The sequence below is a fragment of the Arvicola amphibius genome, chromosome 6, assembly GCF_903992535.2.
Source record: "Arvicola amphibius chromosome 6, mArvAmp1.2, whole genome shotgun sequence".
Classification (NCBI taxonomy): Eukaryota; Metazoa; Chordata; class Mammalia; order Rodentia; family Cricetidae; genus Arvicola; species Arvicola amphibius.
The window spans coordinates 107,847,844-107,872,724 of NC_052052.2; the positions used below are offsets into that span (position 1 = coordinate 107,847,844).

General features: G+C 43.3%; 1 protein-coding gene across 8 annotated transcripts in view; it reads right to left on the bottom strand.

The window, feature by feature from the left end:
• Positions 1–8,293: 8,293 nt before the first annotated feature.
• Fbh1 (F-box DNA helicase 1) overlaps positions 8,294–24,881 on the bottom strand; it is a 40,796-nt gene continuing 24,208 nt past the window's right edge. For all 8 annotated transcript variants that reach the window (XM_038332391.2, XM_038332385.2, XM_038332384.2 and 5 more), the window contains 13 exons: positions 24,588–24,756; positions 23,813–24,035; positions 22,829–22,916; positions 22,657–22,743; positions 21,862–21,998; positions 19,647–19,746; positions 19,431–19,552; positions 17,816–17,891; positions 16,868–17,065; positions 16,250–16,375; positions 14,104–14,210; positions 9,378–9,509; positions 8,294–8,752 (listed from right to left, as the gene is read on the bottom strand). In XM_038332391.2, coding sequence (XP_038188319.1) covers positions 8,582–8,752; positions 9,378–9,509; positions 14,104–14,210; positions 16,250–16,375; positions 16,868–17,065; positions 17,816–17,891; positions 19,431–19,552; positions 19,647–19,746; positions 21,862–21,998; positions 22,657–22,743; positions 22,829–22,916; positions 23,813–24,035; positions 24,588–24,756 — 1,736 coding nt within the window. In that variant the 3' untranslated portion in view covers positions 8,294–8,581. The remainder of the gene's footprint in view (positions 8,753–9,377; positions 9,510–14,103; positions 14,211–16,249; positions 16,376–16,867; positions 17,066–17,815; positions 17,892–19,430; positions 19,553–19,646; positions 19,747–21,861; positions 21,999–22,656; positions 22,744–22,828; positions 22,917–23,812; positions 24,036–24,587; positions 24,757–24,881) is intronic.

Sequence of the window (24,881 nt, forward strand, 5' to 3'; positions counted from 1 at the left end):
ATTAAAACAATGTTAAATAAAATTACCTCCCCCCCCAAAAAAAAGGAGTTATGGGAGTGGTTCACACCTGTACTCCCAGCACTGAGGGAGGAGAATTGAGAGCTCAAGGCCAGTCTGGGCTACAAAGGAAGGCCTGTGTCACACACACACATACAATCAGGAACGGATAAAGCAGAAGTAGTCTATGACTTAAGCTTCATTTTAGCAGGCTACTGGCAGGATTGCTCAATAACTATTAAGTAAAACTGAAACAAAAGTCATAAAGGTCAAAGGTTTTGTAAGAACTATACACAATCAGCGGAACCTTGCGAACCCAGCCCCAAGTCTCTGGTTCCATGTGACCAGCTGCTCCCTCTGGTAGATGGCCTTACAATGAGTGTGGGTGCTTCTGGGTAATGTATCCATGTCTCTGGGCAAAAAGGTAAAGGCACTAATTACAGAACAAATATGCAATCTTCCAAACCCTCTTTAAAATAACCTCCATGGATACTCAACTGCGCTAAGACAAAGTGGTTCCTGCATATGACTGCTGGTGTTTTCGCTGTTCTATAGGCAGAGACTCTGATGATCGTCCACACTGATCTCCATAGTGGCTACACTAGTCTACAGTCCTATCATCCAGACTGTAATGGTTATTGTGAATTGAATAGGATTTATAATCACCTAGGAGACAAGTCATCAGGCGAGTTTGTAAGGGGTAATCTAGATCAGGATAGCCTCTGAGTATGCCTGTGAAGGAGTATCTAGATTCAGTTAATGTGGAAAGACTCCCCGGCCCCCTCACGCTCCCCAGTATTGGATCCTGGACTGCACAAAAGGAGAAAGCAAGGCCAGCACCATCAAGCATTTATTGAACTCTTCTTCCCGGCTGTAGATGCAACAAAACCAAATGCTTCAAGCCCATGCCACTCTGACTTCCCTTCTGAGGTGGATTGTACCTCAACCTGTTTGCCAAAAACAAGTCCTTCTTTCTTAAGTCACCTGGGTCAGGTATTTTGCCATAGCAAAGAGACCATTATTGAAGACAGGCACATAAGGGCTGTGTCCCTCCACCATTTGTATGCTCAGCAGTATTTGTTACTCTCCTAGATGAGTTATTCTCGCTTAGATGAGATGGAAGCTTAATGGTTTATTTTTCATTTTCTAAATAGCTAAAGACATTGCCTATCTGTAATTTGAATAACTGTCTATTCTATTTATCTACCCATTAATTTCAGGTTATTGAAGATGCCTGAACTCACAAGCTCCAGGAAAGGTCATGATTGTAAGCAATTCCTCCTTGCTTGTGTTTGCTTCAGTAATGGGGTGGTGACCCAGGTCTGGTCAATGAGATGCAAGGTCACCTAAGGAAAGTTTTAGGAAAGCTTTTATTTGCCTAATATAGTCATGTCTGAACACAGTGCCTCAAATGCTGTAGCTGGTTACAACCTGAAGGAAAGCTGGCATGAACAATGATGGGGAAAACCTCAAGACTTGTACCAGTGATGCAAATGGCCAGATGGGTACCCATTGCTACCCATCCTCCTCTACACTCCTGAGTGAAACTGTCACATTTATGTCTGATGGTCTTGAATTTGATTCTTGGTTAATCACAGAACACAATACCCTGATGCTGAATTTGGAATTGCAAAGTAGGCTTGTTATAACAAATCCTGAGGTGGATCTTCAGTGTCCCAAGTAGACAAAATGTTCAGTTCTCCAGGGCAGAAAGAGCTTTGGGAGCAGTCAGACAAGCCAGCGAAGATCAACAGACTCCTCGAGCTAAACACCCACACTTCACAGTGAAAAGGAACCCTGGGGAAAGTGGTAGAGGACAAAGCTTGGTTGGTCCCTGCTTCTGCTGACGCTCGATTTTGAGGATTCTGACCTGCCTCAAGAACACAGACCACGCGCCACCCTCAAATGGAGAGCCCTTCCCACAATCCTCAGGAAAGAGGTCCTGACAGCTGCGGCTGACCCCTCCTCCAGCTTCAAGGAAGTCCTCTTGGCTTCTGTCTGATGCAGTCTCCCCCAGCACACTCCCAACCGTAGAGGTTGAATTGCAGTCTGTCTGTTATAATAAAGATATTTAGGCTTCTTAACTCCTTCATGGTTTGTGTGTTGTATTAGTAAAGCAATTTTTATATGTAAAAGAAAAAATGTGGCGAGGGAAACAAACATTTTCAACCCTTTACAGGGGCACTCCTAGCCTTGCTTCCTTTCTATCCTGTATCCTGGCCCTGCCCACTCGACATCAATCACTCTCCCTGGACCAGTCTGACCATTTTCACACAATAAACCAGCTGAATCGCTTGAATTTGAAAAGCAACAACTTCTTCCCAAGGTCCCATCCTTCCCTGTTAACCTTCTCTTCTCAGCCTTGCTTCTTGAGATGCAGAGGTGATGTTTCTTTGCTGCCCACTCAGATTTGAACATAAAGTTGAACGTAGTCAGTCATAATTAAGGTACCTTACAACAACAAACCACCCTACCTCCTCGTGACCTCTGCCCCAAACAAAATCTTTTGAAAGTTTTGTTGTTTTTGTTTTCTGTGACAGGGTTTCATGTTCCAGGCTGGCCTCAAACTTGCTATATAGCTGAGGCTAGGCTTAAACTCCTGATCCTTCTGCTTGCACCTGCAAGTCTTGGGGGTATAACTATGCATCACCATGTCTGAAGAGAACATTTAAAAATCTTTCTATTGTTTTTTGTTTGTTTGTTTGTTTGTTTTGGGCTATGTTTCTCCTCACATCTACATAAGCTCACATTGGCTTCTACTCCCGTTTTTTTAGTTTTAGACATTGTAACCGGCCTATTACAAAAACCAATTCAGTTCATTCTCTCCCAAGTTCATACATTCTCCACCTCCAGTACACATGAAGACACTGTTAAGGTTCCAGAAACACGGCCGGGGGTGGGGGAGCATGGTGGCGCAGCCAACAGTCTTAGTACTCGCGAAATGGAGGCAGGTTCAGGAGTTCAAGGTCATCCTCAACTGAGTTCAAGCTCAGACCATGATTCATGGGATCCTCTCACACAAACAAGCCCACAAAGCCATTTTGATATACAACTGAGCTACGTCATTTTTCTTCTGCATGATCTATTGTCTTCCCAAGTATTAAGAACTGCAAAAGAGCTCCAACCTGGCGTGACTGCAGCCACCTTGGCTGTAACAACCATTTTGCTGACCAGGTGTCTCCTAGCATGCTTCCTAAACTCCACTAGACATCAGTCATTAAAGCATGGACCCAGACTGTTTCTTAGCTGATCTTTTAACATATTAGTTTATGAGAAAGGCCAGGCAGTTTACAGTTGGTCACCACCTACCTTAATCTATCTCAGCATATAAACCACTTTCCCCTGCTTGAGCAGATAACCATTTGTCTTCTGGTACTCAAGAATTGCTTCTGTTTGGGAGTCACCAACAAAGTGATCTTTATGTAGTCCTTGATTTCCCTGTCTTTTTTTTGGGGGGGGGGGTTTCACAGCACTGTGCTGGTTAGTCTTATGACAGCTTGCATAAGCTAGCGTTATCTGAAAGGAGAGAATGTCAATTGAAAAAATACCTCCTTAAGACCCAGCCATAAGGCATTTTTAAAATTAGTGATTGATTGGGGAGAACCCAGTCAATTGTGGATGGTACCATCCCTGGGCTGGTGGTCCTGGGTTCTGTAAGAAAGCAGATTGAGCAAGCCACGATGAGCAAGCCAGTAAGCAGCACATCTCCATGGCCTCTGCATCAGCTCTTGACTCCAATGTCTTTCCCTGCTTGAATTTCTGCCCTCACTGCTTTTGTTGGTGAACTGTTAAGTGGATCTGTGAGTGAAATAATCCCTTTCCTCCCCAGGTTGCTTTTGGTCATGGTGTTTCATCACAGCAACAGTAGCCCTAGCTGCAACACAGTATTCTTTACCTTTGGTGGCTGTAGAGGTTTGAATGAGCAATGTCCCCCCACAGGCTCAGGTATTTGGACATTGGTCCTGAGCTGGTGGTGCTGTTTGGGGAGGTTATAGAAGTTTTTAGAAGATGGAAGACTTGCTGGAGGAAGTCAATCCCTGGACTTTGAGAGTTTGTTTATATAGCCTTACTCCACTTCCAGCTCACTCACTCTGCTTACTCAGCATGGATGGAGATGTTTCCAGCCAGCTTCTGCTGTAGCTGCCTGTTGTCAAGCCTTCTCCACCATTATGGACTCTCCCTCTGGAACCAGAAGCCAATAAACTTCCTTCTATGAATCACTTTTGGTCATGGTGTTTTATCACTGTGACAAAAAGTAACAAATACAGTGGCCCTATTCTGATACTCTGGGACCTGTCTTTTTTAAGCACCTGCCTCTTTAAAGACTGTTTTCCCAGACTCCAGCAATGTCCTCGTACTGTTTAAGAATGTCTGTAATCAAGAGGCTGCCCCTCACCCTGAGCCTCCTGACCTATTCTGAGGTGTCCTGGCATCCTTCTCCCATGCTGTACCTTGATACCCTCTCCTTTGTGCAGTAGTGTCCTAGGGGATGCCTTCCCCAACCGTGGCTTGTCCCTCACATAACTATATCCTCTACTACTGTGAGGGTGATATGGGATTACCCTTTGTATGCTGCAAATTCAATTGGTTAATTAATAAATAAAACTGGCTTGGCCTGATAGGGCAAAACAATAGAGGTAGGCAGGGAAAACTAAACTGAATGCTGGGAGAAAGAAGGTGGAGTCAGAGAGAAGCCATGTAGCCCTGCTAGAGACAGATGCCAGAACTTTATCTAGTAAGCCACAACCACGTGGTGATACACAGATTAATAGAAATGGGTTAAATTAACATGTAAGAGTTAGCCAATAAGAAGCTAGAGCTAATGGGCCAAGTAGTGATTTAATTTATACAGTTTCTGTGTGATTATTTGGGGGCTGAGCAGCCAGAAACCAACAAGCAGCCTCCTGCTACAAATTGGCACCAACATGGTTGACTAAAATCCACTTAAAACCTGAGAGGGCTTAAAAAGGAATTTTAGACACAAAAATACAGAGTTTAACTCGGCTTCATGCTGTTTGCTGGCAGCATGCTGCAGCTCCTTTAAGAGAGGATTTCCTAACTCAGCAGCAGCAGAAAAAAGCTGTGCCCTTTTGAAATGCCAGCCTTCTGCACCATGCTGCCAGTGTGACCTCTGGCTCTTTTGGGAGACCAAATATTTGAATGGAGTTTGTGAGCAGCATGCTGCGGCTTGCTTGATGGCAACTTGACTGGCTGTGTGCCTGGAAGTGGGGCATTGTGCATGGTTCTCAGAGGTGGCTAGCAGTTCCACCATGCTGGACTGGGCAGGGCAAGCAGACAATTCTGTATTATCCCTAGCAATGACACAGCTTAAGTTTTTAAAAAGTGCTTATAACACACACACACACACACACACACACACACACACACACACGTTAAAGGTATCGTGAATTCAAAATATGGGTCTAAGGATATGTTGCTTTGGAAAACAACAAATTTTTTTTTTGTTTCCACAGAGGATGAGAACCTGTGGATTGTTTCAAGACTAATATAGTTTATGAACCAAGACCCCCTGAAAGGTCACCTTGGACAGCCCTCAAAAAATTACTTCACCCAACAAACAGCAGGAAGCAATTTGGAGAGTACTATGCCCAAATTTCCAAATACTGTTTATAAATGTTTCTTTATATTTAAAGGGGGATATGCTATAGAGATTTGCATTGACATGGATCTTGGTTTATTGATGCAAATTTAAGGTCAATCTTGTTATATGTATATTTCTGCTCTTGACTAAGGTATTGATTGTGTAGTTCATTTAAAAATGTAATATATAATTAAGAAATATAGGTTAATAGATAGTCATCATAATAGACAAGCTTGTAGTCATGTTAGATTTTCTAGATGGACAGATATGTATTTCAGATAAATAGGCATTCTTCAAACCTTTCAAAGACTATGGAATATGGCATTTAAAATGTTTTAATAACTTAGGACTTTTCATGACAATAAGACTCATCTGCTCCTGGCAGCACCAATCTACTTCAAGAGGAAGATGGGCATCAAAGAAAACTCCTTATGGAGTTGGTTAGCCATTTGGGCAAGAAACTGCTCTTGTCTGACTGCTAACTGGACATGCAGGACCCAGAGAGAAATGACTGCTGAACTTGCCTAAAGATGAGATGATCCTTCAGGGTTCCTGCTTCATCAAAGAGTCTGCCAGACATGCTGCAGGATGCAGAAGAAAGTTACTGACAAGCTGCCAATATAGGCAGACCTGTCTTTGAAATTTCCTGCTTCATTGAAAAGTCTTCTGGATACTATGGGCCTATAGGCTGAAGATGGATGCCCAAACAGTACAGAAGAACTTTGGGTGACTGTTTAGGCAGCAAGATGTCTCTGTCATTTCTAGAGCTTTGGAAGTTGCTTACAATGAACTTCCTGTTTACTTAGGTAATATATCCTTCTGGAGTCTTTGATGAAGTTGAAGAATAGATAGTTATAATTATAGTTTTCCTTAGTTATGATAAAAGATAAAGTAGATATAAATATTGTAACTGTAATTCTTGCTTGATATCTGTTTTATGTAATTTTACTATGTTAAAGTTAAAAACCTTCCTTTTTTATTTAAACAGAAAAGGGGAGATGATATGGAATTCCCCGTTGTATACTGTGAATATGATTGGTTCATTAATAAAGAAAACTGGTTTGACCTGATAGAGCAAAAGAATAGAGGCAGGCAAGGAAAACTAAACTGAATGCTGAGAGAAAGGAGGTGGAGTCAGAGAGAAGCCATGTAGCCCTGCTGGAGACAGACGCCAGAACTTTAGCTGGTAAGCCACAGTCATGTGGAGATACACAGATTAATAGAAATGGGTTAAATTAATATGTAAGAGTTAGACAATAAGAAGCTAGGGCTAATGGGCCAAGCAGTGATTTTATTAATACAGTTTCTGTGTGATTATTTCGGGGCTGAGCAGCTGGGAACCAACAAGTGTCCTCCTCCAACAGTGAGGGTGTTAAACACTCTATTAATTCCTTTGCTAGCTTTGAAATACTATGGTCCTACTGTCACAGTTTCTGAAGACATTTAAGTTTTGGGCTCAGATAAATTTTTCCTTTGTAGGAACTTGTGACCTGTCTCTTGTTGTTCTGGAAATCCCACTGTACACTCAGTTCTTTAAATTGTGCACTCAAGCATTCCTGACGCAACATACTCACAAGTTTGGCTGTGCATATGGTAGGCTATTTGTTCTGTAACAGTAGTTCTCAACCTGTAGGTTGCAAACCCTTTGGGGTCAAACTACCCTTTCACGGACGGGGGTCACATATCAGATATCCTGCATAGCATATATATTCATTATGACTCACAACAGTATCAAAATTAGTTATGAAGTAGCAATGAAATAATTTTATAGTGTGGGGGGGGTCACCACAATATGAGCAACAGTATTAAAGGGTCGCAGCACTAGGATGATTGAAAACTATGGTTAAGGAAACTCACATCCTCAATTCAGAGTTATTTTCATTTTTGACAGGGTTTCCTGTATCTCAGGCAGACCTTGAATTCACTGAGGGAGTGGAGGATGCCCTTGAACTTCTAATTCTTCTGTCTCATCTCCTGAGTGCTGGGGTTGCAAGTGTGCACCACCATTCCTGATGCTGGGAATGAAAGCCCAGGCTTGGTTCATACTCAAGACAAGTGCTCTACCAACTGAGCTACATTCTCAAGTCTAGTTCTCTTTTTTAATTTCATAGCTTGTTTTCTATACTCTTCCTAAAATCCCTTTCAAATTTGGTTTCCTGTTTTGTAAATTTTTTTTATTTATTTACTTATTCTTGCAACAGGGTCTCACGATGTAGGTCTAGCTGGCCCAGAACTCTGTATGTAGTTCAAGCTTCAAACAGTTTTTGCCTTCTCCTGGTTAAAGATATGTGCTTTATTTATTTATTTTTTTTTTTTGAAATATGTCCAGCTTTTTTTAAAAAAAAAAAAAAAAAAACAGGGTCTCACTATGTAGCTTTTCTTGTAACTATGTAGACCAGGCTGGTCTCTAACTCAAGAGATATACCTGCTTTTGTCTCCTGAATGCTGGGATTAAAAGCATGTATTAAAATACTGTGCCTGGTAACTTATATTTTAATCTTCCTTTTTGCTCTTTTTGCATTTTCATTTTATTTCTTCCACCTATGTCAGCACTTTGTTTATTGTGCTCTCCGTCTCTCTCTGTCTGTCTCTCCTCAGCATGAAAACCGTATGAACAGTGACAAGATCCTGAGAGATAGCATGGCGCGGACAGCAGGACAGTGCTCAGAAAGGACACTACTGCCGGAGCGCGACTTCACAGTGGCACGCCAAGGGGCGATGCTTATTTAATTCAAACCTTGTAATAAAAGTTTAAATACATAAAATGATTTTTTTTTTTATCAAAAGGACTTTCCCCACTCCCTGACCTGATGCATATAGAGGACAGGCAAGTGGGAACTGGCTATCTGTACGGAACGGAGAAATGGCAGGTCCAACTCTAGTTGGTATCTTCTTCCTCAAAAATGCTCTGTGATTGAACTCAGAGTCTCCCATGAGCAGGATTGCAGTCCAGCATGGCTCCTTCAGTACGTAGAGTCAACCTCAGAAGACAAGGAAGAGCAGGGCCTCGTGCCTGGGCAGTACTATGTCCTCCACAGTGCGTTCCATGGCGCGCACCTGCTCTGGGGAGGCCGTCAGGAATGCCAAAGGCCCAATTCGCTGTTCCGCGCACGAGTGGCAGAGGTAGCCACCCTTGTTTTCCTTCCTGTTGCTCTACAGGGATGGATAAGGAAAAAAGGTAAGGGGACCATCTAAGGACAAGACTTTTCCACCAAAAGTACTGAATCACTGTCCCGGATGCCACCTTATGATGCACTATGGCTGTGACGTCCTCACTCCTGCGGACACCCAGAGATAATCCCAACACAGCACTATCATCTAGATTCAACTCTATCGAAGTCCTTTAGAGGATTAGCCATAAGTTTCCAATAAAGAGACAGAGACTAGGGACTGGAGCTACTGCTGAGTGCTGGAATGCAGCATGTTCAACCCAGTGGGTTCAATCTCTAGCACCAAAGAATTAAGAAAGTGACAAAGAACCAAAAAAAACTCAACCAGGCCTTCCAGGTAAATAGCTGCCCCCTGGAGTGTGGCCACTGCTGTACCTCCCAGACTGAGAGGCCTAGCATGAATGACCCAGGCAGTGTCATTCAACCTGATTAGTCCCATCTCTGACATAAAGGCAGACCTCACATCTGCCATGCATCCAGACAAAGCTCTTAGAAAAGCATTATATAGATTTATCTATTACCTCCCTCACCCAGAACCTAGACAGGTACAAAGCCCACAGGTAATTAAATGGGTGTGAGTGAATTAACCCGACAGCCAGTGAACGCACATAGGTGATGGGCAGTTTCTTCATGGTAAGGATGGTGTCCACGGGGATGGTGTTGTTGCACTGCCCCACACAGCAGTGGACCACTCCTGTTTTCAAGACGTTACTTGTCAGCTCTGCTTGCAAGAAATACTCCTGCGAAGGAGAAAGGCAGAAGAGATGCATGGTAACACAGCTGCCTTCTACTTGAAAACTCCAACAGCCAAGGACCCGCTTCACCCTTCAGACACAGCCAGAGCAGAGAGCCACTGTCTTCTCTTCTTATTTTCTAATGTTCCTAACTCCAGTGCTATTGCCAAGAAAGAACACTTAAGACAGGCCAATTGGTTTTTTTGGTAAAATTGTTAGATTTTTAAAAAACAGATTGATAAACATGAATGTATCATTTAAATGATGTTTCAGGACTATTTCTGGATTCACAGTCCCTATCCCCAACTGCAATATTAAACAGTTATTATTGTTATCATCATCATCATCATCATCATCATCATCATTTTGACAGAGTCCTGCTATACAGTCCAGAGTGGGCCTGAACTCTCAATCCTCCTGCCTCTGCCTTCCAAGGACTGAAACTGCAGGCACACTTACACTTGAGACAGAGAATTACTGCATGAATTACAAACCAGGTAGTTGAGACTCAGAACTGTGATAAGCAGCTTTCCCAGAGGACACAGCTCAGTAACAGCACTTTCCTATTGAGTGCAAGGCCTGGTTCAACCCGCAGCAGCACAGTCCAAGCCGACCCACACAGCCCTGCGTTGCGGACTCCCAGCTGCTCGCTGCCCAGCAGGGACGGCTCTTGCAGCTTTTTATTGCTGTTTTTAAATTTTTTAGTTTTTCAAGACAAGGTTTCTCTGTGTGGTCATGGAACTCTCTCTGTAGGCCAGGTTGGACTTGAATTCTTGGAGATCTACCTGCCTCTGCCTCCTGAGTAGTGGGCCATCAGGCACGGCTTCTTGTAGCTTTTTTTTATCTGCATCTATTTCATGTTGTCTTATAAACACCACAGCACACTCCAGTATTAGTGCCTGGCACACAGCGGATAAGCACCCAAATAGAACATTAAAGACCTCAACTATAGGTACCACTGGGCCAGGGCCCTTCACCTTGGCTCCCGAGGATTCTATACAAAATGGACACTTTAGCAGGGTGCACATATTTGCTGACTACTAAAGTATGACTTCACATTTGCTGGACAACAACCAGCTACTTACTGAATTTTTCACTATCTATGTGGCCCCTGTTTTGATTCATTTGGTTCACTCCCTTGCAGGACTTGCCCACACATTACAGAAAATAGAAGATACATAAGCACTATGACAGTCTTGACTGTCAGGTGGACAGGACAGAGGATCTCCTAGGCACTGGTGAAGTGTGCCTTCTGGCGTGTCTGCGGTGGGGGCGGGGGGTTATTCTAGAGACAATCAGATCCTGAGGGGTCTGAGCAAATACATGGATCCACACAGTGGCACTACTGGGGGTGGTGAAAAGTAGGACGTAGAGCAGCTGGAGCAAACAGGTCCCATCTGGGGCTTGCCCTTGCCCTGAACTCTCCCTAGATAACTTCCTCTGCTACCTCACTACCACACCACACCTTCCCCACTGTGAACACTCTAAAACTGTAAGCCCAAACACGACCACCTTTCTGTAATCAGGGTGTGTCAAGTATCTCATTAAAGCAACAAGGAAATTGACAGACACTCAAGTTCCAGCTGAGTACTAGCAGCTAACAACGTAAGTCCTTCCTGAAGTTACACATTCTTAGATCCCTTCCACCAGCACCTCCAAGCTCCTTCCCAGAGCAGCTGCAGGAAGTCAGCACATCCTCCTGATCCATAACAAAGTAGCTTCAAGTCTGCACACATCCAAGAACAAAAGACAATATGGGTATTTGCTTACATTTCTGGTTCCCTTCTAAGCTATTCACTCCTCCCAGGCCCAAGCTCTCTTAGCCACTGTGCCTTCTCTCCAGCCCTGTAACTCCAACACTGAGGGATCCGATGTCCTCTTCTGACCTGTGCACATGCAGCCCCCAACACACACACAGACTAATTCACACACATGAAAATAAATCTTTGTTTGTTTTTGAGACAGAGTTTGTCTGTACATCAGCCCGAGCTGTCCTGGAACTTGCTCTTGTAGACCAGGCTGGCCTTGAACTCAAAGATCCACCTGCCTCTTCTTCCTGAGTGCTGGGATTTAAGGTGTGTGCCACCAATGCCTGGCCAAGTCTTTTTTTTTAAAAGTACTGACAGCCAAAGTTTATTTAAAGAATTGTTTAACAAGGACTACGTGCAGATGAAATTGCCTCTCTGCTTACTTCATGGAAGTACAGTAGATTTAGAGATCTAAACTGGAATCAGTAAAGTTTAAATGGGCCAAATCCAGACCCAGGCCTGACTTGTCAATCAAGGTCACTAGAACACAGACACACTCATATATGAAGTGGCTTACCCAGGGCTGCTCTTGTGGCCAAAAGCAGGCCTAAGTTACTTCTCAGAGAACATGTGACCAGCAAAGCATAAAATATTTACTATTTGATACTTAACAGAGAAAGTACTTCTCAGGTGGCCCAGGTGTCTTTGGAGATGTGAATTAAGAAAAGCGTAGGTTCTAAGTTCTGATGAGAGGTTGTCATATGCAATGAGAGGCAGGTCAAAGGCAGCTTTAGGAAATGCATAGCTATAGGAGGAGCCCACATGTGACTTGGTTTCCATCTGGAATCAATCCCGACTTAAAACTCATTTGAGTTAAAGCTTGCCTATTCTGCCTGCTCAGCTGTGAAAAAGTTTTAATTAAGTCCAAGAAAAAGAACATTTGCCCATGAAAAAAAACACATTATCTATTAAGATGCAGGCTAGTAAATGCCAACCTTAGGCACATAGAGATAAAAATTAAAACTGCTTACAAGTAGCAAGCACATAATAGACAGAAAACTGTTTACTCAAGGACAGAAGCAGTCTTGTGGTTAGACACTAACTGTCTATGCTGTGCTTTGTTCTGCTTTTATAGACAAGCAGGCTCTAAAATAATCTCGGGCTGGCGAGTATTCACCAACAGACCTCCCAGATCTATCTTGTGTTTTCTGTCTCAGTTTCAGGCTCCAAAACGTAGCTGATTTCAAACTCTACAGGTAGACTACCTCAGAGGCTTCAAGGAAAATGTTAATGGGGAATAGAAGGTAAAAGTCTAAATAAAATGCAAGCTAACTGATCCTGTGCCAAAGGGCTTTTGCATAACTGTTCTGCTGCTGTTTAAGACAGGGTCTCACTATGCTCTCCAGGCTGGTGCCAAGCATCCTCCTACTTCAGTTTTCTGAGCAGAGGAATTGCGGGACAAACATCACTGCATCCAGCATAAAACTTTGCTGTGATGTCATATAAAAGATTTACTTGTGAAGGCTCTCCTTTTAAGATCTGACACTATCTTTCCCCAAACACATGAAAAGAATTCCTTTTCATGTATTGTCTACCTCTTAATCTCGATGCAGCGTATGTGGACAGGGATTTACCTTATGCACTCTAGGACACTGAGTGTCCCTCACTAGAATCTAGTAACTGTCTCTAGTTTGAGCCTCTGCGAAATCAGACAACTATGTTGTCTCCTTGACAAAAGACATGGCACAGGTACAGGTAAACGGCCTTTCTGTACAGTCTTACACTGCGGGATAGGTAAGTGTCCCAGTTAGTCTTATGCTAATTTGATACAATCTAGAGTCATTTTTAAAGACAGAACCTCAATTGAGGTTCATGCCTCTACTGGGTGGGCTTTAGGTGCATTTTCTTCATTGATAATTGATGTGCAAAGGCACAGTTCATTATGGGTGATGCCATCCATGGGCAGAGTTCTGGGTGCTGTAAGCAGACTCAGGAAGCCAGAAAGCAGCATCCTCCACGGCCTCTGCATGAGCTCCTGCCTCCATGCTCCTGTCCTGACTTCCCTCTGTGATGACCGTGGTGTAGAAGTAGGGGCTAAAATAAACAAACCTGTTCCACCCCGAATTGATTTTGGTCTTGGTGTTTCATCACAGCAATAGAAAATCTGACTAAGACACTAAGGAAGAAAGCACTTCCATCAGTTTTTACACTGACGGTTTAGATTTTGGGCTTAAGCATCCTTGGTTGCTTCGGGGAAAGAAACACATTAGTGGCTGTTAACACAAACTCAAGGCTGGTAAGACTAAACTGTTTACATCTATGCCCGTGAAAAAGCAGGACAGAGAAAGAGATAAGGCACGGATGGAGAGCAAGTCGTTTGTGGAGGGTGAAGGTTGAGAGCTGCAATAAAAGACTAAATGTAAGTGAGCTCACTTTCTTGCATCTCCTCAGAAGAACTGGCCCAGATATCTAGAGACTCATGTCCCCCAGGGATTCTTCTGGAAAAGTCTACTGCTAGAAGCAGGTGCCATTTCAAAAGGAGGGGGGCAGCGGGGCGGGGGGAGAGAGGGTGGGGGTGTGGTTACAAAACATGAATTTGCCAATTTTCTCCCCAGGAAAGGTGAATTGCCTGAGCAAATGCAGAATTAAGATATTTATCAAAAACCGCTGATATTTTAAACAGACCTGTGCCGTCTGGCATGAATGCACTTGCTCCTTTCATTGGTTAGAGTACTACTGCTCTAGCGACTTTGTCTCTGTGCACTAACAAGGTCACCCAGCACCCTCATCTTAAGGCTCAGGCTGAATCCACAAACAGCAGGAAAGTAACTCCAATTACCCATTTCCCTTACCCCAGCCAGAGTCAGGATGTTCTCCAGCGATTTGGTCATTATGAGGCGCTTCTTGGCACGAGTGACAGCAACATACAGCAAATTCCATTCATCCTCAGAAAATGACTCTTAAAAAAAGGAAAACAAATAATTCAAAAGCCTACCTGCAAAAACTCATTTTCTCATCTAAATGCTTGGAACTTCTCACTAATGCCTTACAAGCCTCTCAACATTTGCTAGCTATATATACAAAATTTTCCTACAAATCCCATATGAAAACGAACAAAAACCTCAATAACTAATTACACAAAATACTTCTTTCTTTTTAGTCTTGCTACACAGTAAGTTTTAGAACTACATTAACTAACTATTCAACATCTGCAATGAACCCACTGGATACTAATGTGTACAATGGACCCAGCAGATGCTAATGTGTACAATGGACCCAGTGGATACTAACGTGTGCAATGGACCCAGCAGATACTAATGTGTACAATGGACCCAGCAGATACTAATGTGTGCATGAACCCACTGGGTACTAATGTGTGCAATGGACTCAGTGGATACTAATGTGTACAATGGACTCAGTGGATACTAATGTGTTTTGCCCCACTTTTTTTTTTTTTTTTTTTGGTCAGTGAGGCAGACAGTAAGACTGTGGTGTACAGAGGATACCTCATTCACAAATGAGCCTACCACTAATTAAGAGGCAGATATGAACCAAGGCCTGTGCTCCTCCCAGTTTCCTACAGTGTCTATCTGGATTAGCCCACTCTAATCTGGAACTGCCTCACATCATCACAAGGAAGATGACACACTTCTTTCTCTTTTTTTCTGACTTTTTAAAAATTGCTGTTATTGAGCTATATATTTTTCTCTGTTACCCTTCTTTCTCTCCTCCCCTTCTACCTTCTCCTATGATTCCCCACACTCCCAATCTACTCAGGAGATGTTGTCTTTTTCTACTACCCATGTAGATTAGATCCATGTATGGCTCTCTTAGGGTCCTCTTTGTTGTCTAGGTTCTCTGAAACTGTGAATTGCGGGCTGGTTTCCCTTGCTTTATGAAGATGACACATTTCTAAGCCCACCTCACATCTACCATCATCTTGCAGGCTCAATCAATACCTAGCAGTCTACAAATAGACTGGCAGCCAGTGAGTCGTACGTACAATCTGAATGGATGGGCTATGCAATGTGTAAAATTAAGTATTAAAAGAACTTATTTGGGTTGGAAACTTCAATGCTTTAATTCTGAGATTTTTTTCAGTCTCTCATGTGATTTTATTTTTCTCTCTTCAACCATAATAATATGATACCCAGATTCTGTTCTAACTGGTAGGTCTGTAAAAACAGGCTTACTCATCCCACGTATAGGTGAGGCAAATGCTGCTTCTTGAAATGGTCCTATCATGGACGACCCTCTGCTCATCCAACCCAGGTCACCCCTGCCTGGCTTTTCTGTATTGTGTGGTCACGTTTCTGAACTCATTCCAGACTTTAACTTTCCCATGGCTTTCTGTCAGGGTTTTCACACAGAATGTGTCTGACCTTCACTGCACTGCCGCCACCTTTACGGCCTTGAGCCCCCTTATTAGCGCAGTCACTCCCAGAGGCTGCACCTCCTTTCCTCTCCTTCCAGAACCACCTTTCTTTCCCCAGAAGCAACATTTCCTAAGCTTTTATTCTGAGATTTAAAGTCAAAACAAAAGCACTAATGGGCAGACTTTAACAATGATCCTGGAGAACCCCTGATGAAGCGGCAATGGACAGACATGTTGGGGATGGGATCCAGCACCGGAACATGCAGAACTCTCTTTTCAACCTCTAGCACTACAAATAGCATGTTTCCCTTGCTGAGTAAGTACACTGATGTTTGGAAGTTGCATGAGGCTGAGACATATCATTTGTGTCTGATGATGCAAAGCCCAAAGCTGATGGGGAGTTCTGTTCTCGGGGACATCATGATGCAATATCCTATCAGCCACCTGAGAAAGACCCGTGGAAGCCTGGCTTCCCTAAAACCAGAGAATCAGAAGTGTAGGCCTAGGTGTGACTTTTTCTTCTAGAACGGGAGGTTATCCTATCCCATCCAAACCAAAGGAGTCAACTCCAGCTATAAAACAGGGACCCCAAGAGCTTCTGTGTCCCAACCCAGTGTCCTTACCAACTCTGAAGTGAGGAAGCTGGGCAAGATTATGCCTGGCACAAGGCACTTTCACGAAATCATCCAAAACATGCACAGTGTCAAACTCTAAGCCTTTGGCCTTGTGCACAGTGCCCAGAATGTACTCTAGAACAGAAATGTAGCAAGTTAGATGGGGACCCCACAGGGAAAGAAACAAAGCATCCTTGCAGGTGTACCCCTGCATGGGGAAAGGGTGCAGGTAGAAATAAGGGCGAGAAAGTAAAACAACCAGTCAATACCTCAAAGGAGCCCATCCAAGAGGCCAAAGAGACTCTGACCACGTCCCACACTCACTTTAGACATAGAGGGACAGGGCCCAGAAGGCAGTTTTGCAGCTTACCCAAAGTTACACATGGCAGAGCTAGGTCTAGAAAATCCTATTCCAGTGGATTGAAAGTGGAACAGAAATAAAGAGATCCTGTGGGGAAACAGCTGCTTCCATATTCCTTTACTATTTAACATGGTGCTGGGATCCACACCAGGCCCCCTCCCCTTCTGTCTTAATGAGCACAGTCACTGGTAGCCACAGACGCAGAGGTACTTCAAGAGACCATCCGCTCCTCCTCTTGAAGGGAAGGCAACAGCTGCTTTCCTTACCTGCAAAGTCCAGATCTTCTATGTGGCATCTCTCTATCCTTTCTACTAGTTCCGGAATCCTGATATTGTATTTTTCAACTACTGCAATCTTTGCTTCCAGCTCCTTGTCCTCAGCAGCAGTCACGTACCTCTTGAAGCCACTAAAGCCTTCTTTGTGCACCCATCTTCTGATGAACCTGTCCTTAATGATGAGGTTGCCTAAGGAAGAGACATACCCAGGTGAAAATGAGAGAGACTGTCCAACACAGCAGCAGCTGTATGTGTCTAACCAACAGCACAGCAGTGGATGGGCTTAGAGCTGGCAGACTCAGGGCAGCAGTCCTGACTGGGTCACTAACTCACTGTGTGTCCCTGGGCAAGTCAGTACAGTGGCCTCACAGTCTCCAACTTGAGCATTACAAGATGCTCAAGAACCTCATCTCCTTCAGACATTTGAAATAATATGATCAAGGAGAAAAAGTACCACAGAAACACTAGAGGCTTTAATCTGCGGTCCAGAGAAGCAATGGTGTATAGCTGCCCACCCGGCAGAAGAATACAGGAGAAGGTGGCTTACAGCACCAACACTGGCAATTACTGAGACTACTGAGAAGGACCTGGAAAAACCTGCCAGCAGTTCTGAAAACAGGCCCCAGATATCCCCCCTCTAGGGAGAAGAGCCAACCTAGTTCCTCAGAGGAAGAATAAGAATCCTGGCTCCAGGCAGTGGTGGTACATGCTTTCAATCCAGTACTTGGGAGGCATAGACAGACGGATCTCTGCGAGTCTGAGACCAGCCTGGTCTACAGAGCGAGTTCCAGGACAGGTTCCAAAGCTACAGAGAAACCCTGTCTCAAAAAAATCAAAACAAAACCAAACAAACAAAAAGAACCCTGACTCAGGACCAGCCCCCCTTCCCAACCCAGCTGAGTGCTGGTTTCCACACTCCAAAGCCAGGCCTGTACTCACGTTTCCTCCGTTCTTCCTCTGGCTGAAGAAGGGTCCAAATGTCAATGATTCTGTCCAATCCAAATGATTTAATTCCCTGAAAAATTTTCAGTGAAATTTTTGTTTTGTTTTGCTTTTTTATCAAAACAAAACAAATCCAGAGATGGAATTTTGAAAGGAGATGGTTCTTAGAAACAGATCACAAATATTGCCAAAGCACACACACACACACACACACACACACACACACACACACACACACACACACACAGGAAACAGAAAGCATTGAGCTACTGCCTCAAATCTACCTACGCTTTAGAAAGGAAAGCCCCAAGCGCACACTGCTTTGTCCTCGATAAGAAGGCACGTTCAGTGTGCCTTCCATAAATACGCAATGGCAAAACACGATCACAAATGACAACTAAACACAGCTGGCAAGCAACACGCTCACCACGGTTCCTTATGGAACAACTAGAGGTGTCTCCTGGTCCAGTTATTCTGTAATCCAGAACCAGCTCTTGGTGGAAAGGCCCTGACTGTGCCATGGGTTTGGCCCTTTTCTATCTTAGAAGTGCCTGACGGGTACTGTCTGTGACTCCAGCATTCGTACGGAATCAGGCCTAGCACAGGAGACAGCCGTGACAAGGACTCCACCTCTAACAAGTTCTCATCCTTTGGTGACGGTCACGACCATAACACTGGCTGTGTACACTTCCACCAAGTGTATGATTTAGCACCGTAACACATGTCATAGGTAGAAGTGAACATAGAAGAGTAAGAACAAGACACTTCATATCCAATGACATTACAAAATTACTATCTTCTTTCAATAATGAAAATGGTTATAAGTACTAGATGAAATATTAGAGACAGCAATATAATGATCAAATAAACTGTTGATATGTTGAGTGAAAATAACAGTACTTTTATGTAGACCATTAATAGTAATTATGTAAAAATGTGCATTTATAAAGACAAAGACAAAAATAATCAGCAAAAATGAGACTTCTAGGAAATACTAGAGTTATATGTCATTTTTCCCTTTTGGTGCCAAAATTTCTATATAATATTTATTTTAAACGAAAGAAATATTTTATGATTTAATATTTTACTGACTGCCCAACACATAGTAGGCCCTTAAAAATATTTTTCCATAAATGCCCTTTATTCATATAACTTCCACAAACACGTCATTTCATTTCCTCTGCCCAAGAAACAGGCAAACGGCACTGCTGCATCCTTGGGTGAATGAGACACACAAGTGGTGACTTGCCCCCAGCCACACGTTAGTGACAGAGCCAGAGTGAGAGCCCAGGTGTTCCGTTCTTTCTACCTTCTTTCAGGAAACCGGGTGCTACCCGATGTCATCAGCTTAACTGTGCTTCTACTAATGTCAACATGCAGTCAAACCCAGGAGCCAAGAGCCTTACATCACAGTCAAATGTAAGAAGAGTGCTCATTCACTGACTGGGGCTGACTGCACAGGATGGCTTCACTAGCACAGAGTGTCCGGTCACAGTGAGGCCCAGGGAGAATCCAAAACCCAAGGCTTTCCTGCACAAGGTCCTAAGGACGCTAGTGCTTTCCTGGGTCTGACCTGTTTCTATGCATGAAGCAGTCAACAATTTACTCTTACCCCAATCAAATGTATCCTTGACGGTGACTCTCCTTCTGTGACCCGCACAGCCTCATCAAACACATTGGCATTGGTCCTGGACAGCAGAGCCACTTGTCCCTTTACGTCACCTCTGATGCCACCTGAAGGAGAAAGTGCAGACTCCATGCAAATCAACACGTAGAACACAACTAATCTGGTTAAAAACAAAGCAAGATAAAAACCAGAAAGCCTTACTCTGGTGGTTCCCTCCAACCAGTGTCTTTTTCCTGACTCTCTTGCAGACATCCAAGATGGTAGCTCCCACATAAGCTATTTCCACACCAAATCTAAAACTCTGTTGTAGAAAGAATACAGCAAATGCAGTTAGCAACCTGCTCAGAGATGTGAGCTCTCGTCTGTCACCACCAAGGCCTGACTCACCCTACATAGGAAGGAGGACATGCAACTTCACTAAGTAAAATCACTTAGACACAAAAAGGAGTCCAATGATTGAAAAATTACTGTTTCTATAAACAACAGCACTTTCTCCTTTTAAAGATTTATCATTTTTAATTAGGTGTATGTTTGGGTATCTGTGTGTGGGTATGTGTATGTTAACTCAGTGTTGTCCACAGAAGTCAAAGGCAAAAGATCCTTCTAGATCCTTCTAGAGCTGGTGGTATGGGTGGTTGTGGCCTAACATGGGTGCGAGGAACTGAACTGGGGTTCTCTGCAAGAGCACTAAGCACTCTTAACCTCTGAGCCATCTTTTCCAGCTCCAATAATGCCATTTTCTGCCCTGAGACCCTGAAATGACCCCAGAGTGTTCCCCACACACAATCACACTTCTTTTCTTACCACCGTCTCCAGCTTCACTCGGCCCTCATTCTCACCTATTTGGCCCGTTACTTCATATCTCACACTCAAACAGCTCTGTGCCCTCCGCCAGAGTAATCTTTCCTAAACACTTTAACTGAGCTGTTCTCTTGCTATGAAAAGAGAAGCATAAGACATACAGAGAAAGAAACGCTCCCCTCCCAGGATCCTCCACTCTCTGGACAGCTCGTCTCTGCAACTGTCCACCAACTGTAAACTTCTTCCAAGCAAATCTCCCCTCACCCTTTCTCAAGTCCCATCTTGTGTAGTTTAAATTACACAAAGGTGAAAAGAGGGCAGGGGTTTTGCCCTTGGCTCTAAGACATTTTTCAACATCAACTTATTGACTCTGTTATATGAGCATTTTTAGGACTGGGATATAGAACACTCATAGAGAGCTTGACAAGCACAGGCCTTGGTTTTAATCCCCAATACCACAGAGAGAAAAGAAAAGAAAAAACTCAGGTGTGGTGGTGTATGACCATAATCGCTAGAAATCAAGAGGTTAAGGCTAGAGGACAGTGAGTGAGGTCAAGGCCAGCTTGAGCTAAATGAACAGTGAGTTCTCCTCTGAAAAAACAAAAGCCAACATGAACAATCTCCATATGCCTCTGCCTTGGCCCACGCTGTTCCTACCACCTTTTTACCTTCCTAAATAGGTTCCTATCCTTCAACACTCGGCCCAAGACCCTATTTTCTTGACCACATCTGCTGGAAAGATTCCAGTCTTCCCAAACTTCTGTTATTCATTGTCTTTCCCCATGCATCCATAATAAAATAAAACAAGGCACACTTTGGCAAATAGTAATCACGTTGTCTATTTCATGAACTATGTCTATATATACATCATGAATTATGTCATATAGCTGCAACCAATAACAGCAAAACACAACTTTCAACAGGACTTTCTTGCTATAAAACTATTCAGAGATAATCATGATCAAATTATTTGTAAAATAGGCATTCATACATGACTCAAAACAAAACAAAAAAACTCTCAGCCTTATGCTATCCTGTAATGGAAGAGGAAAACAACCGAATCTCTTTTACATAACTCCAGATAATTGATACAGATGCTCCAACACTCACTCCTGTGTGAGCCTTTGCAGCAGAGGAACCTGAGTGCATCCAAGTTAGCATCAATAGTCACATCCCATATTGATAATATATACCCTTGAAACCATGAGAGAGATGGCACTTCAACCCTGTGATACTTCCAAAACCATAACCCTGTCTAACCTTGAGAAAAGGCACCTGAGAAGTTTCAGCACACAGTCATACTAAAACTACTTGAGCAGTACTTCTGAAAACTATCAATGTCATCAAACTAAGGTTAAGTCTGATAAGATGTCATTTCAAAGAAAACTAGAAGCAGGCGTGACTGTCCATAATGTACAATTCTAAAGCAGCAAAAACTAAAGAAATATGAATGAACCATGAACTTTATCTTTAAGAATAAACTGGTTTGTTATTTGTGGAAAATAAAATATCCCTTCCACAGTGCTGGTACATTAAAAAAAAAAAAAAAAACTAAGAGGGAAAGCAAACTGCTTGCTTATATGGCTAGGGCCTGGGGACAAGTACAAGCTCTTACCTGTGTGAGATAAAAGACGTGGGTGTGGGGGACTGTGAACAGAGCGTTCACCGCACCTCGGAAGGTATAGATCTGTTGGTGGGGGTCCCCCACAAAGATCTTCCCACATGGCTGAGACAGAACTATGTTCATGATAGCTGCAACCAGCAAGGGGAAAAGTGAGAAATCTGAAGGGCAACAATCCACACAGCACAAAGAAGCCATATTTAAGAAAGAAAACAAACCAAAACTAAACCAGCCCAAGACAAACAACAAAACTTTCTTTCCCTACAGGGCAGGCATTCCATAAAAGGGCTCGATTTAATCTTGGGCATAGTATCTGGTAAGAGGAACGTAGATTATTTTTAGTCCTGGGTGAATTGATTATAAGAAAATATATAGACAAATGTAATTTTCTATTCTAAAATTATTCCAAATTACCTAGAAAGTCAATTTTTTAATACTGTCTCTTTTCTTCTAGTCATGCAACACAAAATTTCACTCTAACTCAACTACCTTTTCTCACTCAGCATGAGGCTAGGTCCCTATATGCTGAGGATGTAGTCACTCAGCATCTTAGGGACAACTTCAGTAAAACATATAAAGGAAGACAAATCTACTTCAGGTGTGGGAAACAGACAACTATGGAATTCGTAAGTCTAATTTCTGAAAGACTAAGAATAATTTGCTCCTCTTCTTTAATACAAATAAGAACAACCAACTTATTCCATGTATGTGTCCTCTTACATAATCATGGTGCTGTTTCTAGGTATTTGAGATACATATGTCCTACTGATGTCCTGAATAGTTTATCACCTGGGGTACAGTCCTGGGCCTCATCCACAAAGATGGCGTCAAAAGAGGCAAGCAAAGGCTTGCTCAGCTGCCAGAGTTTCAAATAGCCTAGAAGAGAGTAGGAACCAAGAGTCACAAGTCATAAGCAAAGCAGCTCCATCTAATGGACAGCCATACTAGGAAAGCTGCCTACCATCATGTGTCATTTGGTATGCCTCTTCTTTGCATTCCCCCAGCTTCCGCATGTTGTCCCAAAGGCGGCTTGCTTCATGGACACCATTCTAAAAAGTAAGTGACACAGGAACCCAAAGTTTAAGACCCTGGAAGAGACAGTACCTTGAAATCACACTTCTGCTTCCACACAGTGCAGTGGGAGCAAAGACAGCACCCCAGAACATAGCGGGGCCCACTCTTTCAGGGCTCCAAAGAGTTTTAACATTGAGATATCAAGTACTTAAGAGGGTACAAACAGGGGCCACAGCAGAGCAAAGATCAAAGACCTCAACAGCTGATGAACCAAAGAGCCAACTGTTTTTGTAGACTCACTATTTGACAATTTTTAAAAATCTACTAGGGAACAGCTTTTTTACAAGCAAAATGTGTGTACAGCCATAACAAACGAAAGGAAAGAAAGGAAGGAAGGAAGGAAGGAAGGAAGGAAGGAAGGAAGGAAGGGTGAAAAGGAGATTCCCAATGACTGAATAAGAGCTGAGCTCTTACAAACTATGGGGAAGTCCTTCTGCATCTGTTCTTACCTAGTATACTGGACACAGGAAAACCGTGGCAGGTAATAAAACACACTTTCCTGTGATCCTAGCACTAGGGAAGCTGACGCAGGAGAATCTTGAGAATCACAGAGACCCTTCATGCTCCCGAAAGAAAACAGAGACAATCAAAAACCCAGGACAGGCTCCAAAGCTACAGAGAAACCCTGTCTCGAAAAACCAAAAAAAAAAAAAAAAAAAAAAAAAAAAAAAAAAAAAAAACAACCCAGTAGGACTACTATGACAGCTAAGGGGATGCCTGTGAGCGCTCCCTAGAGGAGAAGACGCACGTGGTTCCCAGCTGTCATGACAGGCATTCGTTTCGCCTGTCCATTTTCAACTTCTAGAAGTGGTTCTGAGAAAATGACAAAGATCATACCATGTTCCTCATTCTGAACACACTGGAGACTTACCAGTTTCTCACTCTGCTCAACCATGACTCTCTGTCCTTGGCTATTCTTGCACCATATGGGCACGTGATCGATAGTCAGCTCTTCATCAGCTGACGCAAAGAAGTTTTCTAAAGTCTTACACACTAACTTGGCCCTTATGAATCCACCTTTCCCTTCAGCAAGGACGGAGTTAACCATGAAGGGCGTTAACTTGAAGAGATTCAATTTCTTCTTTAGCTGGTACCTGTAACACACACCACAGTGAATAGATTGGCCTTCACAGGCACTGTGTATTTACCGTATCCCCAATTCTCACTACCAACAAGGTAATTCCAGGTATCAGACACAAAACCACATCTGAACAGCTTGCCCTAAACTTTCATGAACTCGCAAATGACAACCAGAGAGCTGTACAAACCAGTTCACAGAAGATGCTAGTCCCTCCCCTACCCAATAAGATACCCACAGTTCCTTAAGCCTTTGTGTCCACAAAGCCTCAGGCATATGAGGGTTTCCCCATTCACCCTCCCCAGTAGCATCTGAAACTCTTCAGAATTTGTGACATACTGAACTTCAATGCCTCGATTCCAGGGAAACACAAATTCTCAGTGAGATAGTTATTTGTAAACAAATTATTTTATAGTGTAAAAGTATGATTATCCAAGCTCTTTTTGTCTCTTGTGTGTACACGGAGAGAACAGCATGACACTTCCTTAGTGCGGCAGAGTATGATCACAGTGACCGTCACATGAGAACAGCAGCCACCTGAACCGGCGCCAGCCCTGGTGATGCTCACTTTCGCCCGACGTGACTGTAGGCCATGGAGTGGAACGTTTTGCAGATGACATTGCTGGGGAAGACAAGCTCTGCCTGCTTTGCGATGCTCTTGTTGAATGTGACATACAGAAACCTGCTCTGAGACCACTTCTCAGCATACTTGACCAGGGTAGACGTTTTCCCAGTGCCTGTTGAAGCCAAAGGAAAGAATGTGACCCTCTGACTAGGAAAATCATGCACCAGGATCCCCACTCAGGTGTTTCTCAGGCTTATCCATCCTCTGATTTAAGACTGGCATCAATATTGATAAAAA